General features: G+C 37.2%; 1 protein-coding gene across 1 annotated transcript in view; it reads left to right on the top strand.

Moving 5' to 3' along the window:
- SELENOT (selenoprotein T) overlaps positions 1-16,689 on the top strand; it is a 31,834-nt gene extending 15,145 nt beyond the window's left edge. Inside the window, exons 2-6 of the mRNA XM_019960859.2 lie at positions 6,639-6,749; positions 7,374-7,500; positions 9,687-9,774; positions 11,953-12,106; positions 12,655-16,689. Coding sequence (XP_019816418.2) covers positions 6,639-6,749; positions 7,374-7,500; positions 9,687-9,774; positions 11,953-12,077 — 451 coding nt within the window. The 3' untranslated portion in view covers positions 12,078-12,106; positions 12,655-16,689. The remainder of the gene's footprint in view (positions 1-6,638; positions 6,750-7,373; positions 7,501-9,686; positions 9,775-11,952; positions 12,107-12,654) is intronic.
- Positions 16,690-21,043: the final 4,354 nt, after the last annotated feature.

Below are 21,043 nucleotides of genomic sequence, written 5' to 3'. Positions count from 1 at the left end.
TAGTTATAAGACGTGGTATTTACCAAATACCTTCCTGATTTTCTGGGTTCAGCACAGGGGAAATATTAGTTGGAATTCCTAGAATGCAAGAAGAGAAACCTAATTTAAACTGGTTTAAACAACATAGTTGGAAATCCATTTAAAATGACTAAAAGAAGAGTACAGAATCCAAAGGCAGGAAAGCCACTGTGCCTCAGGATGGAGCTAAATGTAAGGCTGAACCGTCTGAGGGGACTTTGCTCACTCGTCCCCTGGCTCACACTTGTACTTTTCTCAGTAAAATATTTTATTTTTTTTCTCTTTGAAGATTGATTTATCTCCTCTCCCTAGTCCTTTTAAAAGATTACCCCTCTCTACCCACAACAGCTCTGATTAAATGTTCACCTGTCTGGAGAGAGTTCCCTTTTAAAAAAATATTTTTTATTTATTTGGCTGTTTTGGGTCTTCAGTCTTCATTGGTGCATGTGAACTCTTAGCTAGTGGCATTTAGTTCCCTGAGCAGGGGTCAAACCTGGGCCCCCCTGCGTTGGGAGCACAGATTCTCAGCCACTGAACCACTAGGGAAGTCCTGATAGTTACTTTTTAAAATCCTGGTTCTTCATTTTTAGAGAGGGCACTCAGGTCTTCCTGGGACAGGTTTGCATTTCTGGAACATCAGATATTGGGAGGAAGTTGAGTTTTATTGTAGAAACAGGAGCCAATCCTATGTGTGGGTAGTTGATGATTGGAGGGGAGATTATTCTGAATAAAAGAGGGGGAGGGTGGTAAGTTCAAGAGATGCAAAAAAGAGAAAGAACTCACAAGGTTTTATTTTATAACAACAAATAGCTGAGATTTTGCCCTGTTTTCCTTTAGTAAGGAAATAGGAGGGGTAGGTTTTGATGTAAGCAGGCATTTGACTACAGTTACGGGCAGATGTTGGTATAGAAAAGGAAAAGTGGGATGATTGGTACCATGAATTAGACTGAAACACGATGGACTGAAAAAAGCACAGAATGTATTTGAAACAGCATGCTGCTGCTGCTGCTGCTAAGTCGCTTCAGTCGTGTCTGACTCTGTGCGACCCCATAGATGGCAGCCCACCAGGCTCCCCCGTCCCTGGCACCCGACTCCAGTACTCTTGCCTGGAAAATCCCAAGGACGGAGGAGCCTGGTAGGCTGCAGTCTATGGGGTTGCGAAGAGTCGGACACGACCCAGAGACTTCACTTTCACTTTTCACTTTCATGCTTTGGAGAAGGAAATGGCAACCTACTCCAGTGTTCTTGCCTGGAGCATGACCATTCCTAAATTTCCTTTCTGTTCATTACAGAAAGGATCATCTAGTTTGTATGCAGGTTCTTTCTTTTACAAAATTAATCTTTGAGAAGTACTATGTGAAATATTTTAAATTTAGCAGTTGCAAAAGTTGCTTCTTATTGTAAGGTATTTTTGTATCACAAGGAAGAGATTTCAAAGTGATTATATGTTTAGTTGCTAAGTCGTGTCCAACTCTTTTACGACCCCATGGATTGTAGTCTTCCGGGCTCCTCTGTCCATGGGATTTTCCAGGCAAGAATACTGGAGTGGGTTGTAATTTCCTTCTCCAGGGGATCTTCCCAACCTAGGAATCAAACCTTTGTCTCCTGTGCTTCCTGCACTGCAGGTGGATTAATATTCCCTTCCTGCACTGCAGGTGGATTAATTTACTTCTTAAGAACTTTGGTTCAGGGGCCGAAGGAATAGGCAGCAGCTACAACATGTTTTTAGTATGTTCACATACTTATTTTGTTGAAGGTATTCTATGAGTTATATAGTTTTACTCACTGACCCAGAAAGAGTGGAAAAGTCGAAAGAGCTGGGTGTAGTGGTAGATGTGAAATGATTACTGATTCCTTACCATGTGTGCCTTTAATTTAACATCTTTCATACCTCGATAAACACTAGATATGTTTTATTTTGGAAAACATCTGTCAGCAATAATGATTGCTATTTCAAAACAATTTTAACATTTTGGGGAAATCATTATATAGGAAAAAAGTTACTTGTTTTTTCTTCACACATCTGAAGGCAAATATAGGGAGGAATGTTTACTTATGTATGAGAAAACTTGTCTAAGAATATGTTGTCAGTCTTGTAAATTGCTTCATTTTTCAGAAATAAATATACAGTTGTTTGTTTTGAGATATAACAGTTTCAGGTGTACAGTGTAGTGACTTGATATTTGTATATATTACAAAATAATCACACAATAAGTCCAGTTAACATCTGTCATTATGCACATAGTTACATTGTTGGGGTTTTTTTCCGTGATGAAAACTTGATTTCAAGAGCTACATTCATATATGAAATACAGTATTATTAGTTTATAGTCAACCATGTTGTACATTATACATCCCCTTGACTTATTCATTTTATAACTGGAAATTTGAAGAAAGTTACAGATTTAAAGTCCTTTTTAGATGTCAAGATTATGGGTTGATTCAAGAATATGGTGTGGAGTTTGATACAAAGGTCTGAGATTTAACTGAGGGGTTGGGACCAGGAGAACTGATTTCTGAGCACAGTAGCCAGGGAGGAATCTAACCTGTGTGTTGCCTGTACTTAGACATTCCTCTCTAGCTGGGCCTCTTGGGGCTTCCCTTGAAGAAGGGTTGGAACTCCTAGAGCAAAGACGAGGATTGTGGGACCCACAGGCTTAGTTCTCCCAGAGGGAGAATCTGTATCTTCATCAGAAGAACCTCAAGAGTTCTCTGCTACTTTATGGATACTTGATTGTAGCCTTAAAGTAGCAGAGATTTGTGGACACAGGAAAAGTTAGCTCTTACATCATCTAACTGTCTTGTTGAGGTTTAATGGAAAGGGCCTAGGATCTGAAATCATAAAGTCTGTGTTCCAGTCTCAGCCCTGACTAAGGGGGACCATATCTGAAGTCACTTGATCTCTCTGGGATTCAGTTTTTCCTCTTTGTCTATAAAAAAGGAAATTTCAGCTCAAGTCTCCAGCTCTCAAATACTGCATTAAAAGTTACATATTATCATTTTAGATCATCAACTCCATTGTAAATACTGATGCAAACTTAGGCATTGAAATTATGTGGCATTTCTTGGTTTCAAGGTAGTTAGGTATGTAAGTTGTTGCTGTTCAGTCACTCAGTCATGTCTGATTCTTTGTGATCAGGTTTCTCTGTCCTTCACTATCTCCTGGAGTTTGCTCCAATTCATGTCCGTTGAGTTGGTGATGCTATCTAACATCTCATCTGCTGCCCTCTTTGCCTTTTGCCTTCAATCTTTCCCAGCATCATGGTCTTTTCCAATGATTTGGCTCTTCGTATCAGGTGGCCAAAGTATTGGAGCTTCAGCTTTCGCATCAGCCCTTCCAATGAATACTGAGGGTTGATTTTCTTTAGGATTGTCTGGTTTGATTCCCACATTGACTGGTTTGAACCCCATGTGCAGTATAAAAAGGTAATGTAAAGCACATAAGTGCTTTACATTATTTTTGTAATATCTTCAAAACAAAAGCAACATTAAAATTCTCTTATATAGAAAGCAGTTGTGGCAAAAAGACCAATACTTGGTGAATCTAACAATAGTAATGATAAAATGTTGGATAAAGTAAATGTTTATTCGTAAACATAAAGTATCTGGAGAGTCTTAAGTTATTTTGTTTAGTTAATAGAGACATGTCTCCTTTTGCAAAAATTTCGTACTTATCTTTTGTGAAATTTTCATTCTCAGTGTAGAAGAAGTATTATTTGTAAAGAAAGAGTGGTGAATTTCTCTTTTTTTTTTAGTGAGTTTTCTTATATTGAGATCTACTAACATTTGGACTTATTCTCCCTGTCAGATATAAATTTGATGCTGTTAGTTTGGGCTGGTGCGGAGAAGGCAATGGCAACCCACTCCAGTACTCTTGCCTGGAAAATCCCTTGGATGGAGGAGCCTGGTAGGTTACAGTCCATGGGGTCACAGAGTCAGACATGACTGAGCGACTTCACTTTCACTTTTCACTTTCACGCATTGGAGAAGGAAATGGCAACCCACTCCAGTGTTCTTGCCTGGAGAATCCCAGGGACGGGGGAGCCTGGTTGGCTGCTGTCTATGGGGTTGCACAGAGTCGGACACGACTGAAGTGACTTAGTAGCAGCAGCAGTTTGGGCTGGTGATGGTGGTGGTTGATATTTTTTTTTTCCTGGATGATTGTATGATTGACAAAGCTTGCATCTCAGGTTTCGTCCTGCTATCAATTACTGATACTATTTCTTCCTACCAAGTGGAACCTTCATTGCTTTATATTGTAGTTTTGATGATAGACATCCTAACAGGTATGAGGTGATAACTCATTGTGGTTTTGATTTGCATTTCCCTGTTGATTAATGATGTTGAGCATTTTTTCAAGTGTTCCTGGGCCATATTTATGTCTTTTTTGGAAAAATGTCTATTCAGGTTCCTTTGCCCATGTTTTCTTCTTTTTTTGGCCACATTGCAGCTTGTAGGATCTTAGTTTCTGGACCAGGGATTGAACCCAGTCTCCCACAGTGAAATCACTGAGTTCTAACCACTGGATGACTAGAGAATTCCCCTGTTGCCCATTTTTGAAGTGGATTATTGATTTTTTGGCTATTGAATTATATGAATTTCTTATATATTTTGGATATTAACCCCTTATTGGAAGTTATATATGCAAGTATTTTGTCCCATTCTGTAGATTGCCCTTTCATTTTGTTTATTGATGGGTTTCTTTGCTGTGCAGAAGCTTTTTAGTTTGTTGTAGCTCCACTTACTAATTTTTGCTTTTGATGTCAAGTTCAAAAAATTCATCATGAAGACCAATGTCAAAGAGCTTAGCCCTGTGTTTTCTTCTAGGAGTTTAATGATTTCAGATCTTCTGTTCAACTTCCGTTTTGAGTTGATTTTTGTGTATGATGTAAGACAGTGGTCTCCTTTCATTCTTTGCATGTCCACTTTTCCCAACACCATTTATTAAAGAGACTATCCTTTTCCCATTTTATATTCCTGGCTCCTGTGTTATAAATTACTTGAGCCTATGTATGTGTGGGTTTATTTCTGGATTCTGTCTCCTTGATCTCTGTGCCTTTATACATCTGCCATACATACTGTAGCTTTGTAACATAGTTTGAAGTAAGGAAGCATGGTGCCTCCAGCTTTATTCTTCTTTCTAAAGATTTCTTTGGCTTCTTGGGGTCTTTTCTGGTTTTATACAAGTACTAGAATTGTTTGTTCTATTTCTGTGAAAAATGTCATTGGAGTTTTGTTAGGCATTGCATTAAATCTATAAATTGCTTTGAAAAGTATGGACATTTTAACAATTTAAATTTTTCTAATCCATGGACATGAAATGTTTTCATTTATTTGTGTCTTCAGTTTATTTAGTCAGTGTCTTACTAGTAAGTTTTCAATGCACTTTTGTCCCCCTGTATATGCATTCTGGTGGCATATCTTCCTTTTCTTCCTGGAGCAACATATAGATCCACAGTTTAGTTATTCAGAGATTTTAATGGAGATGATTGGATGCTGTTGACTTAATTTCTGGAGTAATGACATGGATTACTGTCATTGCTGAAAAGTATCTTCTCAGTCTGTTTTTATTTGTAAAGTAGAGAGTCAGAAGGGATCTAAGAAATTTTAAAGTTTCTTTTATTGTGATTGAGCAGGCAATTAAGGGTAGAGTTGGAATAAGAAACAATATGTTGTGTCTAACGCCTTAGCATTTTTTTAAGATTCCTGTGCCCAGACTTTTTAAAAAATTATATTTATTTATTATTGGCTTCACTGGGTCTTCATTTCTGTGCACATGCTTTCTCTAGTTATGGCAAGGGGGGACTACTCTTCATTGCTGTTCATGGGCCTCGTTGTGGTGGCTTCTCTTGCTGCAGGGCATGGGCTCTAGAGCTCCATAGTTGCGGTGCATGGACTTACTTGCTCTGTGGTACGTGGAATCTTCCTGGACTAAGGATCAGACCCATGTCCCCTGTATTGGCAGGCGGATTCTTAACCACTGGACCACCAGGAAAGTCCCCTGTGTCCAGATTTTGAATGTCTCTAATTCAGATAAATGAGTTGTTTTCATTTCATTGTTTATACAGTTGTTGATAAACAAAAAAACAGAAAAACGGTATTTGGAAGTTGAGGATATGGTGACTTCTGTAAATAGGCATTTGCTTCTTCAACAATAACCCACATCTGTAAAGATTAATGTTCTAATAGAAGGATTTACTTGAAGGTAAGATAACTCATTTGTGAGAAAAGTCCATTTATACACCGTCAGTCATTACTAATATATGACTGTTTTGAGAAAGATTTTTAATCTTGGTAATAATTTTTAAGTTTTATATAATTACAAAATGTTGTTGTTTAGTCAGTAAGTCATATCTGACTCTTTTGTGATCCCATGGACTGTAGCCTGCCAGGCTCCTCTGTCCACGGGATTTTCCAGGCCAGAATACTGGAGTGGATTGCCATTGGCTTCTCCAGGGGATCTTCCTGACCCAGGGATCTAATCTGTGTCTCCTGCATTGGCAGGCAGATTTTTTTTTTTTTTTTTTTTTACCACTAAGTCACCAAGGAAGTCCTGTAACTACAAAATAAATCTAGTCATATTCTAAACCACTTAATGAAAACACTTTTATTTTTTGCAGTGTTTCCTGAGGTTACAGGCGGGTGTTTGAGGAGTACATGCGGGTTATTAGCCAGCGGTACCCTGACATCCGCATAGAAGGAGAGAATTACCTCCCTCAACCAATATATAGGTAAGTAAATGTTGGCTTATTAAGGAGTTTTTAAATGAATTTTTTTCTCATTTGTCAATAAACTTTTATGAATTGGTTGAATTAACTATCCTTTGTTATTATAATTTCTTAGTTGGTTATACTTTACAGAGAACAGTTTTGTAAATAGCAAGTTTATTTGAGCCAAATACCAAAGAATTTTTCTGTAAGAAGGAAAAGAAGATCATTTCAGAGATGGCAACCCTTCTAAAGATGTGTTTTCTTAATTTTTATTGTGGCAATAAATCAAGTCAATGGTACAAAGTTGTGTACTGTTAAAATAATAGTATCTTTACCGATCAGTGCTATATATAATTTTATAAATTAAGTTTTGATTGATTCCAGGATCTTAAACATTTTTGTTTTATGCTGCACAGTAAAATTTAGTTACGGGAGTTTGGGATGGACAGGTACACACTGCTATATTTAAAATGGATAAACAACAAGGACTTCCTGAAGAGAAAAAAATTAGTTACTAGCTTTTTCCTGGTATATTTAGCAATTTTTAGATTTAGTGTTGTCTATACACATAGACTTGACTTATGAAATTTTGAAATAGATGAGAAATTGCGGCTTCTGACTAATTTATTTCTTTTCTTTTGATAGACACATAGCATCTTTCCTGTCAGTCTTCAAGCTAGTATTAATAGGCTTAATAATTGTTGGCAAGGATCCTTTTGCTTTCTTTGGCATGCAGGCTCCTAGCATCTGGCAGTGGGGCCAAGAAAATAAGGTATGTATATAATAGGTTTGATACCTTTAGGTTTTTAGGTTGTCAATGAAATAGTCTAGTGGGTTTTTCTTTTTTTAAGTACTTTTTGCCATTTACATGTGCTATTTCAACTTAAACCAGTTTGGTTTTTTTTTCCCTCTTGGCAAAGCACTTAACTTCCTTTGGCTGTAGTCTCCATATTTATATATTAAGAATGATTAGGTCTTATGTTTTATTGTTTGAAAGATAGAGAAGTGTTACTTTAGTAGAACCTGGGCACAAAATAATTTCATACCTGATTTTGATTGTATAACTTGGGCCAGGTCATACAGCAAAACAATGTATACACAATGTAGGCCTTTTATCAATGGCGACCCACTCCAGTACTCTTGCCTGGAAAATCCCATGGACGGAGGAGCCTGGTGGGCTGCAGTCCATGGGGTCGCTAAGAGTCGGGCACGACTGAGCGATTTCACTTTCACTTTTCACTTTCATGCATTGGAGAAGGAAATGGCAACCCACTCCAGTATTCTTGCCTGGAGAATCCCAGGGACAGAGGAGCCTAGTGGGCTGCTGTCTATGGGGTCGCACAGAGTTGGACACAACTGAAGCGACTTAGCAGTAGCAGCAATGAGTATTAATAGGTTTATTCACATTAAAAATGAGATTTCCACCAATTTACTCTTATCCAACTCTCTGTTTTTATTATTTGTTCTTCGACGTTTCTGTCCATGAGGAATCTAAAGCAAATTAACTGGAAAAAATCAGTATAAATATACGTAAGGATCTTGTGCTGCTTTCTTCTTTGTAGGGTCTTGTTGCAGCGTACTGTTTTCTAGAGCTCTCATCTGTTTTACTTAAAATCATTTTTCTGCAGGGTCTACCTTTCTTCTATGAGAAATAGGACTAATTTTTGTTTCTCTCTTGAATGATATTGCTTAGATTTCCTTCTAAGAATTACTGTCTTTTGGAGTTCTCTGTCTTATCCATTAGTTCTGTGCTGAGACAACCTTTAGCCAGCTCATAACAAAGCTGTTCTTTTTCTTACAGAATCACTTAATTTCCAGTAGCAGGCAAGACTTCTTAACATAAACATCCTCAGGTGCTACTTCTAATTGAGATGTGTATCTACTCTTATTAACAAAATGTTTTTTTACGTAGGATTAAGAGTACTTACGACAATGTTTTGTGCCATGTTTGTTAATTCTGTTGATTCTACATTATCTTTAGTGCAGTTTACTTGTATAGACTTAACACATTGTTTATCTACTGTGGAAGAGAATACCTGAAAGCTGTAGCTTTCGTGACACTTCCTTGTGTATTGTTCTCATGAAAGCAAACTTTGTCTCTAAATGCCTGGATAACTTCTATGAAATCAGAGCCCAGCTAGCTCAAGTGGGACTAGGGGAAAGCTCCTTCTCATCTGCTGTAGGCATTTTAATTTATTTTTCTGAAGCAGCTTGCTGTGAATTGACATCCTTACTACATCCTACTTTTGATTGGGTGATTTTGTTAAAATTAAAACCTTTCTGTCCAGCAGGAGCTTTTAATTTCTTGGGAGGGTATGGATTTGCCTTCAGAAAGTGAATGAGTGTAACTTAATATGCTAGTGCTTTCTAACCTACTTTTTTCCAGTTTGACTTCACATGACTTATTTGGAACATGGACGGGTTGTATTGAATACATGGAATTGCTGATGATTGCATCACTAGTCTCCTGGGAATTCATACATTAGATCATAAAAATGCTAAAATGAATCCATCTTAAGCTGGTGTTCTTATGTTTAACTTATTAAGGCTATTATGAGATTTTTAGAAATTTTATCTTTTTTTTTTTTTTTTTTTTCTATTTTTTGGCCACATGTGGAATCTTAGTTTCCCAACCAGGGATCAAACCCATGCCCCCTGAAGTGGGAGTGTGGAGTCTTAACCACTGGACCACCAGGGAAGTCCCCAGAAATTTTATCTTTACATTAGGAATAACATATATAGATTCTAAAGAATATATAGAGCTGCAAATTAGTATTGCAGTTTGCTGTGTACATTATCTGAATATATGGAAAGGGAGTAGTTGTATATAATCTTCAGGTAGATTTAAAAAGAACAGTTACCAAATAAAAATGAGACTGTATTTAAAAGTTTACTTTGTCATGTTGTTTTGATTTGAGACTGACTTAACCTGTTGTGTTTTATTGTATTTTCTTTTAGGTCTATGCATGTATGATGGTATTCTTCTTGAGCAACATGATTGAAAACCAGTGTATGTCAACAGGTGCATTTGAGATAACTTTGAATGGTAGGTTCTGATTCAGTTTGCATTTTGTAATAAATTTTAAATGATTTATACTAAGCATTAGGCTTTTCTATTTTTCATACTATGCTAAATTATATCCTTGTATGGTCCTCAGCTACTCCCATGGCTTTAGAATAACATCTGTGTGATGACCCTTGAATGTATAGTCTGGAGAGTTCTAGACTGCTCTTCTATGTTCTGTATGTAGCCAGGAATCCTAAACATTGCTTACTCCCAAATGGTTGATTGCCTCAGCTTCCTGCAGTTCTTTTATACTCCATTTGCTCCTTTCCTGGCATTTCTCCCTTATTTAATGGCATCGTTATCATTCTACCCAGTTGCTCATGTCAGAAACCTAGGATAACATCACTTGCTCTCCATATCTAATGGATTACCAATTTTTCTCAATTCTACTTTTTACAATTTTCAAAGATCAGCTTCTGTTTATCTTCTTTGCTAGCCACCCTAATCCAAGCCACATTTATCTTGTTACCCTTTAACATATTGTCTGAACCAGAGGTTGGCAAGTATAGTGTGGCCTATGAGCTAACAATGGCTTTTACAGTTTTAAAATTTATTTACTTATTTTTATTAAAAGTTTTTTTTTTTAATTGAAGTATAGTTGATTTACGATGGCATGTAGTTTTCAAATATACAGTACAGTGATTCCTCTCTCTCTATGTATATATATATTCTTTTTTGGATTCTTTTCCCTTATGGGTTATTAATATTGAGTACATTTTCCTGTGCTATACAGTAGGTCCTTATTTATTTATTTTATGGGAAGCAACATATACATGTTAATCCCAGCCTCCTAAGTTATCCTTCTCCCTAATCCTTTTCCTCTTTCGTAGCCGTAAGTTTGTTTTCTGTGTCTGTGAGTCTTTCTGTTTTGTGAATAAGCTCATTTGTATCTTTTTTTTTTTTTAAGATTCCACATATAAGTGATATCATATATTTGTCTTTGTCTGGCTTGCTTCACTTAGTTTGATAATCTCTAGGTCCTTCCATTGTTGCTAGGTGGTGCTTACGTTTTGTTGGGTTTTTTTGGCTTGGTTTTTTTTATGTGGTTTTGTTGGGGTTTTTTGGGCTTACTTTTTTTTATGTGATTTTGTTGGTTTTTTTAATGTGGTTTGCAGGGTCTTAGTTCCCTGACCAGGGATTGAATCCAGGCCTTTGCAGTGATAATGCTAAATCCTAACCACTGTACCACTAGAGAATTTCTTTTTACATTTTTTAATGGATAAATAATCAAAAGAATATTTTGTGACATAGAAATTATATGAAATTCAAATTTCAGTACTCATACCTAGAGTCTTGTGTTTCATCGATGAAAAATTTATATAAGTACCTATATAATATCCTTGATTTTGCCTCTTGGTTTGTAAAGTCTAAAATATTTACTGTCTGGCTTTATACAGAAAAATTTGCTGACACCTGCTCCAAACAGTTGAGTTATTTAAAAGAAGATTTTTTTTAAATGCACCTTTCATCTTGTTGCTTCACTGCCTCAAATTTATTAAATGGCTTTATTTTGTTCTCAAGATAAAGACCAGAACATTTAACATGGACAAAAGGCCGTGCATGATGTAACATAGGCACGGACAAACCATGGCCCTGTGTACCATATCTTCTGCTTCCTGCTTTGTAAATAAAGTTTTATTGGAACACAGCCATGCCCATTCATTTATCTGTTGCCTGGTACTGCTTTGGGGCTATAATGGATCTTAAGTAGCTGGGACAGACTATATATCTTCTTGAACTAAACATGCTTGCTCTCTCACCCTTTATAGTTTTTTGATCCCTGATGTAATCCCTGCTTACCTCTCCAGCCTCCTTTGTACCATTCTTCTATATTTTAGCTTTTATGTTTAATAATAATATCTCTCAATTTTAATAGTATCTCTGTTTTAATAACAGTAAGTACAAAGGCTCCTTCCCAGCCTCATATATCCCTCTTGTAGCATCTTCTGGTTTTAATTTTTAGTGTACAAGGGTAACTTTGTAGCTATTTGTATAGTTCTTTTTATATTTCCTCTACTAGAATGTAAATTTCATAAAAGCAAAAAGCTTAATTCTGTCTCCAGCTGTGTGCATAGAGTACAGTACATATTTGTAGAATGAATGTCTATTATAGAATCATCTTTAATTTGGAGAGGGCGGTACCATTTATTTTTGTAGATGTACCTGTGTGGTCTAAGTTGGAATCTGGTCACCTTCCATCCATGCAACAGCTGGTTCAAATTCTTGACAATGAAATGAAGCTCAACGTGCATATGGATTCAATCCCACACCATCGATCATAGCCCCAACTATCAGCACTGAAAACTCTTTTGTAAGTAGTTTAAAAATGCAATAACTATAGGTATCAGTTAATTCTCATGAATCGGTAAGATATTACATATATATTAGTATACTAGATATACATATATAATAATAGATATTACATTTATTGTCAGTTGAGTTTCCAACTTAAGATTTAACAAATGAATGTCTTTTTCATTAAAACTTATAAGTGTCCAAGAGAGTTTGGACCATAAAGTAAGGTTGTGCTATTAGTTTTATGTTTAAAGCTTAATAACTGGGCCGGGTAATAGCATTTTTTTGACTATGAACTCCTAATGACTAGAATTCATGTACTATACCTGTATTGTACATATAAACCCTCTCTTTACCGTCAAATAACTAGTTCTTAGGCCTATGCAATTTCTTTTCACATGATCACGATAGAAAATTTAGAAGCAAATGTGCATGAACATGGAGGGGTGAAAGTTAATTTTGTTTAGCAGTGCTGTTTTCAGTTCTTTTCTGATCAGCAAGTTAATTTTATAAGAGTGAATTTTTAAAATAAAATTCTCTTTTTTTTTTCTTTGTATCTTTCAGACATTAAGGGATTTTTGCAAGAGCAGCGTGACTGACATTATGAAGGCCTGTACTGAAGACAGCAAGCTGTTAGTACAGACCAGATGCTTTCTTGGCAGGCTCGTTGTACCTCTTGGAAAACCTCAATGCAAGGCAGTTTTTCAGTGCTGGCACATTTTGGAATTCTGCACATTCGTGGAGTGCAATAATACTGTATAGCTTTTTTTGTTCCCCAGATCCACTCAGTTAATAGTTTTAAAAAATGCAGACATACTCCTTGTACTTTTTTTTTCTTGGTCATATTTTCAAAAGTAGAAAATTGCGTTACAATTTTTTTTTTTTTTTTCAAAGATTTCTGTTAAATCTGTTGTGATTTTATATAAATTTTCCTTTTTTATAGTTTAAAATTGATCTTTTGGGGACTAGAGCTGAAGTTCCCAAATACTTTATAAGAGTTTATCAGACATCTCTAATTTGGTCGTGTCCAATTTATATAGTTTTCAAAATACTGCAGATTGTGAACAGCATATTATATAAGATTATGGGGGGGAAATCCTATATCCAGAGTACTCTACCAATTGTGTATGTGTGTGTGTGTGCGTGTGTGATTACCAGAGAACTACTAAAAGACCAACTGCTTTTTAAATCCTGTTATGTAGTTCAAGTGTTCTGCCTTGACCAATTTAATGAGTTGATTAACTGGGCCTTTATACTTAACTCAATAAAAAACTAAACAGATATAAAGTTAAATAAAAAGTTCAAGTTCATTGCCCAGCGTACCTATTAACATTATATTTAACAATTGTCTACCTAAATTTTTGTCCTTTGACTCACTGATAATTTCCTAGGCGACACACTTTAGATTCACACATTAGTAATAGGTCACTCACCATTGTTAGGATAATTGAAACTTGCTTCACTAAAGAAAGTTTAGTTAAACCTCTTTACAACATTAATGTTAGGTACATGGAGATCACTTGTCTAATAATTTAACTTGACATCATATATCAGAATTGTATTATATTTGAAGAACAAAATTGAAGTTTTTTTATTTGGTGAATTTAATGTCTTTCCAGAGTTCTAAAAAGATAGGTTTTTTGTTTTTTTTTTAATTTAAATTGATAAAGACTATAATTTAGCAGAAATAGGGCCATAAAGTAGAAAAATAGTCATATAGCTACAGTCATACCATACTTCAGCTTCCATGTAGGAATAGAAGTGGTAGGTCCAGTTTTGTTAGTGGAAGAAAAGGGATTTATGGAAAAGTTATGAGATGTTTCAATATTGAGTCCACCAAACACTTTGCACAATGTTATACTTCATTTGTCAGTGAATATTTGTTAAAATGTATGTCTGGTTATCATGATTGCGACAGCCTCAAGGTAGAACACACTGCAGTCCCTAGCTGAACAGAAGTTAGCCTAATAATTCATGACAGAAAATTGATTAAATGCCTTATCCTTTTAATTAAGGCTGCAGAACTGTTAACCTAAGATCACACTGTGGCAAGAGTCAATATAATTTAAGCTAGAGGTTACTTGGAGGTTATTACTCAGGTGTAATAACATTTCGCTGTCTTTGACTAGGGTTTAAAGCCCTGTTAACTTGGTTTGTACCAGCCCAGACTTTTTCCCTCTTACAAGTTGAACACACTGTTGAGTTTGTGCAGGGTCTTTCTTCAGCACCAGACATTCCACTAGTGATGGTTAGCCTTTTGACATTTAGAACTTCCAAACTTGAATCTTAGATAGTCCCATGTGTCTGACAGGCCAGCCATGAAGAATTTAAGATTTAATTCTAACTTTTTCCATGTTGGCCTTGGGTGAATGACTCGTCTTTTGAAGAATAGCTTTAAGTGACTTGGTCACTGATAAAACTCAACTATTTTGTTGACACCCTTCAATATTATTTTATGTTTAGCCATATTTAAATTTAAGATTTAATAGAGTCTAGTGAAGAAATTAGTGGAATGTGTGAATATAAAAAAATACAAAAAAAGAGAAAGCTATTTAAAATGTGGCTTTATTATATTCCTAACAGTTCAAAATTTATTACATAGTTGCTTATAAATTGCTGTGGCTGTATAGTTTATAAATGTTTATGTACTGTGTTAATTAGGAGACCATAGAACGTGACACCTTGGGGTCTTTACGTAGTTGCTTTGTGGAAGAGATTATATATTAGATTAATAAAGAAAAGTTGGTAAAACCTGGCTTTATACCTCAGCAACAAAATGTACAAAAAACATAGGCTTTCAGGATATATGTGCATTATTAACTCATGGCACTGAGATTAATGATAGCAGTTGATCAAACATGACTATCAAAATATAACAGGATCCTAATCATTCTTATTTTGAATTTTATTAGTTTGGGACTTTGATTGGTTGGCATTTTATCATTGTCACAATTTTAATTAATTTTGATTTTTAAAAATAGCCTACAGAACCTTAAAGCATGATTTGATATTTAATACTAAGACTTAAAATCTTTTTTGAGAGAAACATGAGGAATTGAAGTTCAGGGGCTTACCTCTATAGCATTGTGAAAATAAACTTTTATTAAGCTGATGTGAAAGGAATCCCTCCTTTCTGAAGCTGACTCTGTGGTTAGAACACTTGATAACTGTATTTAGGAAATTTTACGTCGTTGTAAAAGTTGTTATCAAGTGATGCTTTCTAATGGCTTCCTAACCCACCCAGTGCTAACACACCCCCGTTCCCACGCAGCAGCCCCGCCCGCAGTTTGGCACTCTAGTCTTAATACTCTTGGACCTTAAACTGCTTCCTGAACCTGATGGGCCAGTTGTGTGTACTTCAGTGTGTGCTTTTCAGCAGCTCTGTGGTATGTTCTGTGCTGAGGTGGAGCAAAGAGCAGCAGTTGAGATTATTGTCCTTCACCCCTAACTTCCAGAATCCCTGTGAAAGTCATGCTAACATCCCCAAATCTGGAGAGAAATAAAATGAGGGTTTCTGTCTTGACTGATACAGACCGTTTAACAGTCTCAGAAGAGAAAGCAAAGTTGTTTTTCCTTAAATCCAGCTGAGCCTTTTCCTTCAAAGTCCCTGGCTCCTTTCCTCTAGGCTTAAAAACAAATAGAAGCAGATACAGATCTGAACTGAAGAAAAATAGAAGTTGAGAAAAATAGAAGTTGGTCTCAGGAACAGTGGGAAGAGTGTTAAATCACCCATTCTCTGTCGAGGCTTGTGGAATGTCTTTTGTTGCCTTTGTTAAGCATGAGCAAAATAAAAGGAAACATGATATCTAGGCAAAGGTGTAGCAGCAGTGGTTTTACAACTTGAGAGAACAATTAAGGCGAATTCCTGGATCCTGTCCCTAGAGATTCTGATTCATTTGGTCTGAGAGAGGTTCCAGTAATTTGTACTTTAGCCCAGCTTCCAGATAATGCTAATGCCCTCAGTTTGAGGTCCACACTGAAGAGCACAGTCGCAGAGGTACCAGAGGTCAGAGTGCGGAGAGCTCAGGACAGATGTAGCTTGTGGAACAGATTTTCCACATTCACTTCACATTTGTAGAATGACTTACTAAGAACAAGACAGTCAGTAAAATGAGAACCTCGAAGAAGAAACGGAACGAGATGAGATTGTTTTAAAGGAAATAAATTGAGGGTTTAATTGTCCCAATTAATCTGTTTTATCAATACAGTATATTTGTTATCCTTGGGGTTAATAAGACTTTTGGGGGTGGGTATTTTAAAATGAAATGTTAAATCTTTGAGTATAAAATAACGCATTTGAATTGTCAGATTTTCTCAAGGCAGAGTATTTAAATTTTTACCATTCTGAGTAGGCAAAATGTATACTTTTAGTTTTATTGTAGTAACCACAGTAGAGTTCTTAAATCACTAGGGAAACCCACTCTAAACTTAAGCCTCCCAAAAGGAAAAGATTAATTTTCATGTAATAGAAAAATCCAATGTAAAGTTAGTCTCATTTTCTATGCGCCTCCACCGTAATTTGGGAGATTTTGTGGGGGCCTGGGGAGAATGGGAAAGGAATATGAAATGTTGATAAAGTCTCAAATCACTTCGTTGAAACTTGAGTTACATTCTTTGGATTCTTTTTCTCAAATAATATCCACTCTAATAATTCTGACATGTTAAGTCTACTTTTCTCTAATTATTGACTTTATTCCCTGCACACAACCTTCTTCCTATTCAGGATCATAACTGTGTAAGACAGGTTTATGGCTTTGTGGTTATAAGCTGCTGAGATCAAGTGCTTAGGTACCTGGGAATTATCTGGAATATATGGAACCAGTGTTGGATCGCTTGGCTTGGCTAGTAAAGTGTTAGAACCTGGCTGGCAGGTTGCTGCCAGTATTCCCTGGGGCCACTGGCTATACTCATTTACTTTGTGTACTAGCAACTCTTACTAGAGAAAAAAACAATTACCACTCTTGTTTATGCCTATTCTTGAGTTGCTAAGAACAGGTCTGTTTGCAGGGAAGTATGCTGATGATATTTCCACCTAAATACTTTTTTAATGTATTAGAAAATGCTACTGCATTTCATCTCTTAATAGTCCAAATGATCTAGAAATGAGACACTGTTTTTAAGGTATTAATACATATAGTGTATTTAAATAATACATGAACCATGAACTTCCAGATGTTCAAGCTGGTTTTAGATAAGGCAGAGGAACCAGATCAAATTGCCAGTATTTGCTGGATCATCAAAAAAGTAAGAGTTCCAGAAAAACATCTATTTCTGCTTTATGTACTATGCCAAAGCCTTTGACTGTGTGGATCACAATAAACTGGAAAATTCTGAAAGAGATGGGAATACCAGACCACTTGACCTGCCTCTTGAGAAACCTGTATGCAGGTCAGGAAGCAACAGTTAGAACAGGATATGGAAAATCAGACTGGTTCCAAATAGGAAAAGGAGTATGTCAAGGCTGTATATTGTCACCCTGCTTATTTAACTTATATGCAGGGTACATCATGAGAAACGTTGGGCTGGAGGAAGCAAAAGCTGGAAGCAAAATTGCCAGGAGAAATATCAATAACCTCAGATAGCAGATGACACCACCCTTATGGCAGAAAGTGAAGAAGAACTGAAGAGCCTCTTGAAAGTGAAAGAGGAGAGTGAAAAAGTTGGCTTAAAGCTCAACACTCAGAAAACGAAGATCATGGCATCCAGTCCCATCACTTCATGGCAAGTAGATGGGAAAACTGTGGCTGACTTTATATTTTTGGGCTCCAAAATCACTGCAGATGGTGATTGCAGCCATGAAATTAAAAGATGCTTACTCCTTGGCAGGAAAGTTATGACCAACCTAGATAGCATATTAAAAAGCAGAGACATTACTTTGTCAACAAAGGTCCATCTAGTCAAGGCTATGGTTTTTCGAGTAGTCATGTATGGATGTGAGAGTTGGACTATAAGGAAGGCTGAGCACCGAAGAATTGATGCTTTTAAACTGTGGTGTTGGAGAAGACTCTTGAGAGTCCCTTGGACTGCAAGGAGATCCAACCAGTCCATCCTAGAGGAGATCAGTCCTGGGTGTTCATTGGAAGGACTGATGTTGAAGTTGAAACTCCAATATTTTGGCCACCTCATGCGAAGAGCTGACTCATTTGAAAAGACCCTGATGTTGGGAAAGATTGAAGGCAGGAGGAGAAGGGGACAACAGAGGATGAGATGGTTGGATGGCATCACTGACTCAATGGACATGAGTTTGGGTAAACCCTGGGAGTTGGTGATGGATAGGGAGGCCTGGTGTGCTGTTGTTCATGGGGTCACAAAGAGTTGGACATGACTGAGCGACTGAATCTGAACTGAAATAATAGGTTGATTATTAGTGTGATTGTGCCAATAAAATTTATAATAAACATGTGGAAATTTGGTGATATGAAAGATTTTGAGATTTGCTTCAGAATTCTGGAGAAAAGACTAAGAGTTAAGAATCTTGCCCTGATTGTTTAGCTTGTGGGAATGCTAAACCGAAAGGAAAACAAAATCGTGTACGCTTGGTGAGGCTTGAGGAAGGAGGAGAAAAGTAAAGAGAGCAAATAAGGAATTACCGCTTGTGGGAAGAGAAGAGACCACTAACAAAGCCAACTTAAAATTTTAATCTCAGTTTCACTTCACAACTGTTTATTTGCTTTAGCTATGATGTGGAATTTTTCAACTAAACTGAAAAGGCAGGATACACCAGAAGAGAAGGCAAGTTTACATGACAGTTTTCTGTCCTGACATAACTGAAGTCAGGCTACAGATGGACTCAGACCTGGAAGGACCCTTCCCCCAGAAGGGATTTAGGAATCATAGTTTTCCTGACCACTTTCCCTCCTTGCTTTACATGATGAGAATTGCGAAAGAAGGAGGGTACCAGTCCTAGGGAAGGCAAAGCTCATCTGTAAGATGGATTTGAAAATACTGCACCTGTGTCTGAACTGGAGTTTGGATCATAGGTTTTCTTGAAGTTCTTGTAATTTTAATTCAAAGAAGGTCCTCCAACCCATTAAAGTAGGGCCTCTCAACCTTTGTGCTGAAGCACATGTCTGCCTGGGATTGGCTTGATGTGACTTTGCAAAACAATTTTGTCAAAGACCTATTTCAAAATCCATGCAAGAAATGCACTCCAAATTGTTCATGTTGCTTTTAACAAAACTTTTTATTGTTTTTAATAACTCCCTAAGTCTTAAAATTTGCATTCTAGGAAGCCATTTCTCCTGAGACATGTATGTAACCCCTGCTGCACTGCTTATTTTTCTTGGGGTGGGGTGTGTGTGTGCACCTGTTTGTACCCATTATCTTAGGAAACATGGAGTCATTTGCTTTAAAATGTACATAATGTACACATTATAGTCACTTGCTTTAAATGTACATAAAGTTTATGCACAATCTGCACTACAGCATTATACTTAAAGATTATTACAGTAACTGAAGAGGATGTGTTCCAGGAAATTTGCATCCAGAAGAGGCATGTGAAAGATCATGCGAGAAGTGTAGCTGTGAGTTTGAAAATGTTAAAGAGAGTTACAATGCCAAGAAACCAATTAAATACTGTCCAGAGTAAAGTAATGACAAACATGCTGGAAACCTAAGCCTCTGAAAGTCTTGAGGAAGGCTAAAATGCTGGTTTTATAAATGTTGCCTGTGAATGAATGGCTGGATGGAGGAATGGATTTGGTTAAGGCAGTGGTTCTCAGCTGGAGGTTTTGTCCGGGAGACACTGGTGATGAGACATTTTTGATTGTCACTCTTGGGAGGGTGCGGTGTGTAACTCATGGTCTATAGCTGGTAGAGCCAGAAATGTTATGAAACATCCTACAGTGGCCAAGACACATTCCCACAACAAAGAATAATCTTGGATCAAAATGTTAGTAGGGCAGCTGTTAGGAGTGTTGGAGGAGGGTGCTGGGAAAGGCGAAGAAAAAGATTGAGAGACAGAGACCAGTGGACCAGCATATGCTTGCTTAGAGGATACTGGAATGGATCCTGGGAACCATATCCTTTACCTGGGACCTGGGGTTGGTGGTGGGGTAGAGTGAGGAGGGCAGTTATTTTCTAGCCAAGACTGAACGGATTTCCTATTAAGGAGGCCTGGTATAGTTTCAAGAGTCTCCTTTGCGTCCCTGTAGTTTTTGCGTATTTAAAATTGCTTCGACAGAGGAAGACTTTCATTCCAAAAATAAAGAGCTAAATTGAAGGTGACAAACATGTTTGTGGGAAAAGACTGTCAAGCCAACAAAGAGAAATGGCTGTTAGTAAATAATGTCTGGTTTTGATTGGGAACAGAGGAGAAGGACTTTGAGGGCTTGAGGTTGGTAGTGGGCCACTGCAGAGCACGGAAGGGGACACAGAAAGAGGCTTCACGTTGTTTCCTGGGGAAGTCCCTATTTCCTTGGAACTTGCGTGAGCAAGTGAACCATGACCAGAAGCAGCTTTGAGGCCAGTAAGTTTAAAAACAGCCTAGCATTGGTGTAGGAGTATGCCGGGGTCGAGCCCTGGCTGATCCAGGCTATTCGAAGGGGAGACGGCGTCGGCGACTTATTTAAATGTTCATCAAAGATATAAAGAGTGATAGAATGAGGATAGCTCAGTAGGAAAATTCAGTGGAGAAAAGAGGCTGAGTAGCTTGGTTTACGTGGAAAATCAATATAACCTGTGACACCAGGTTAGCTCTGACCACAGAGGCCGCAGGCGCCCTCTCGAATAACGGAAGGTGCCCCACCTTGGACACCTCGAGTGGGTCTTAGAAGCCCAGGCAAATAAATGGTCACAGAGGACCTCCGTGCTCCAGATGGAGACTCAGCTGGAAATTGAGGAAAAAAATGACATGGGGAGACCAAGCTTTGCTGAACAAGGCCCGTAGCTTTATTTTCAACAGGGGCTTTTATACCCTAAGTTGCACATAAAGGATAATAGGGGATGTGAAATC

Source organism: Bos indicus, chromosome 1 (genome assembly GCF_029378745.1).
Source record: "Bos indicus isolate NIAB-ARS_2022 breed Sahiwal x Tharparkar chromosome 1, NIAB-ARS_B.indTharparkar_mat_pri_1.0, whole genome shotgun sequence".
Taxonomy (NCBI): Eukaryota; Metazoa; Chordata; class Mammalia; order Artiodactyla; family Bovidae; genus Bos; species Bos indicus.
The sequence above is the reverse complement of the archived record's forward strand: the minus strand, read 5'-3'. Positions and strand labels throughout refer to the sequence as shown.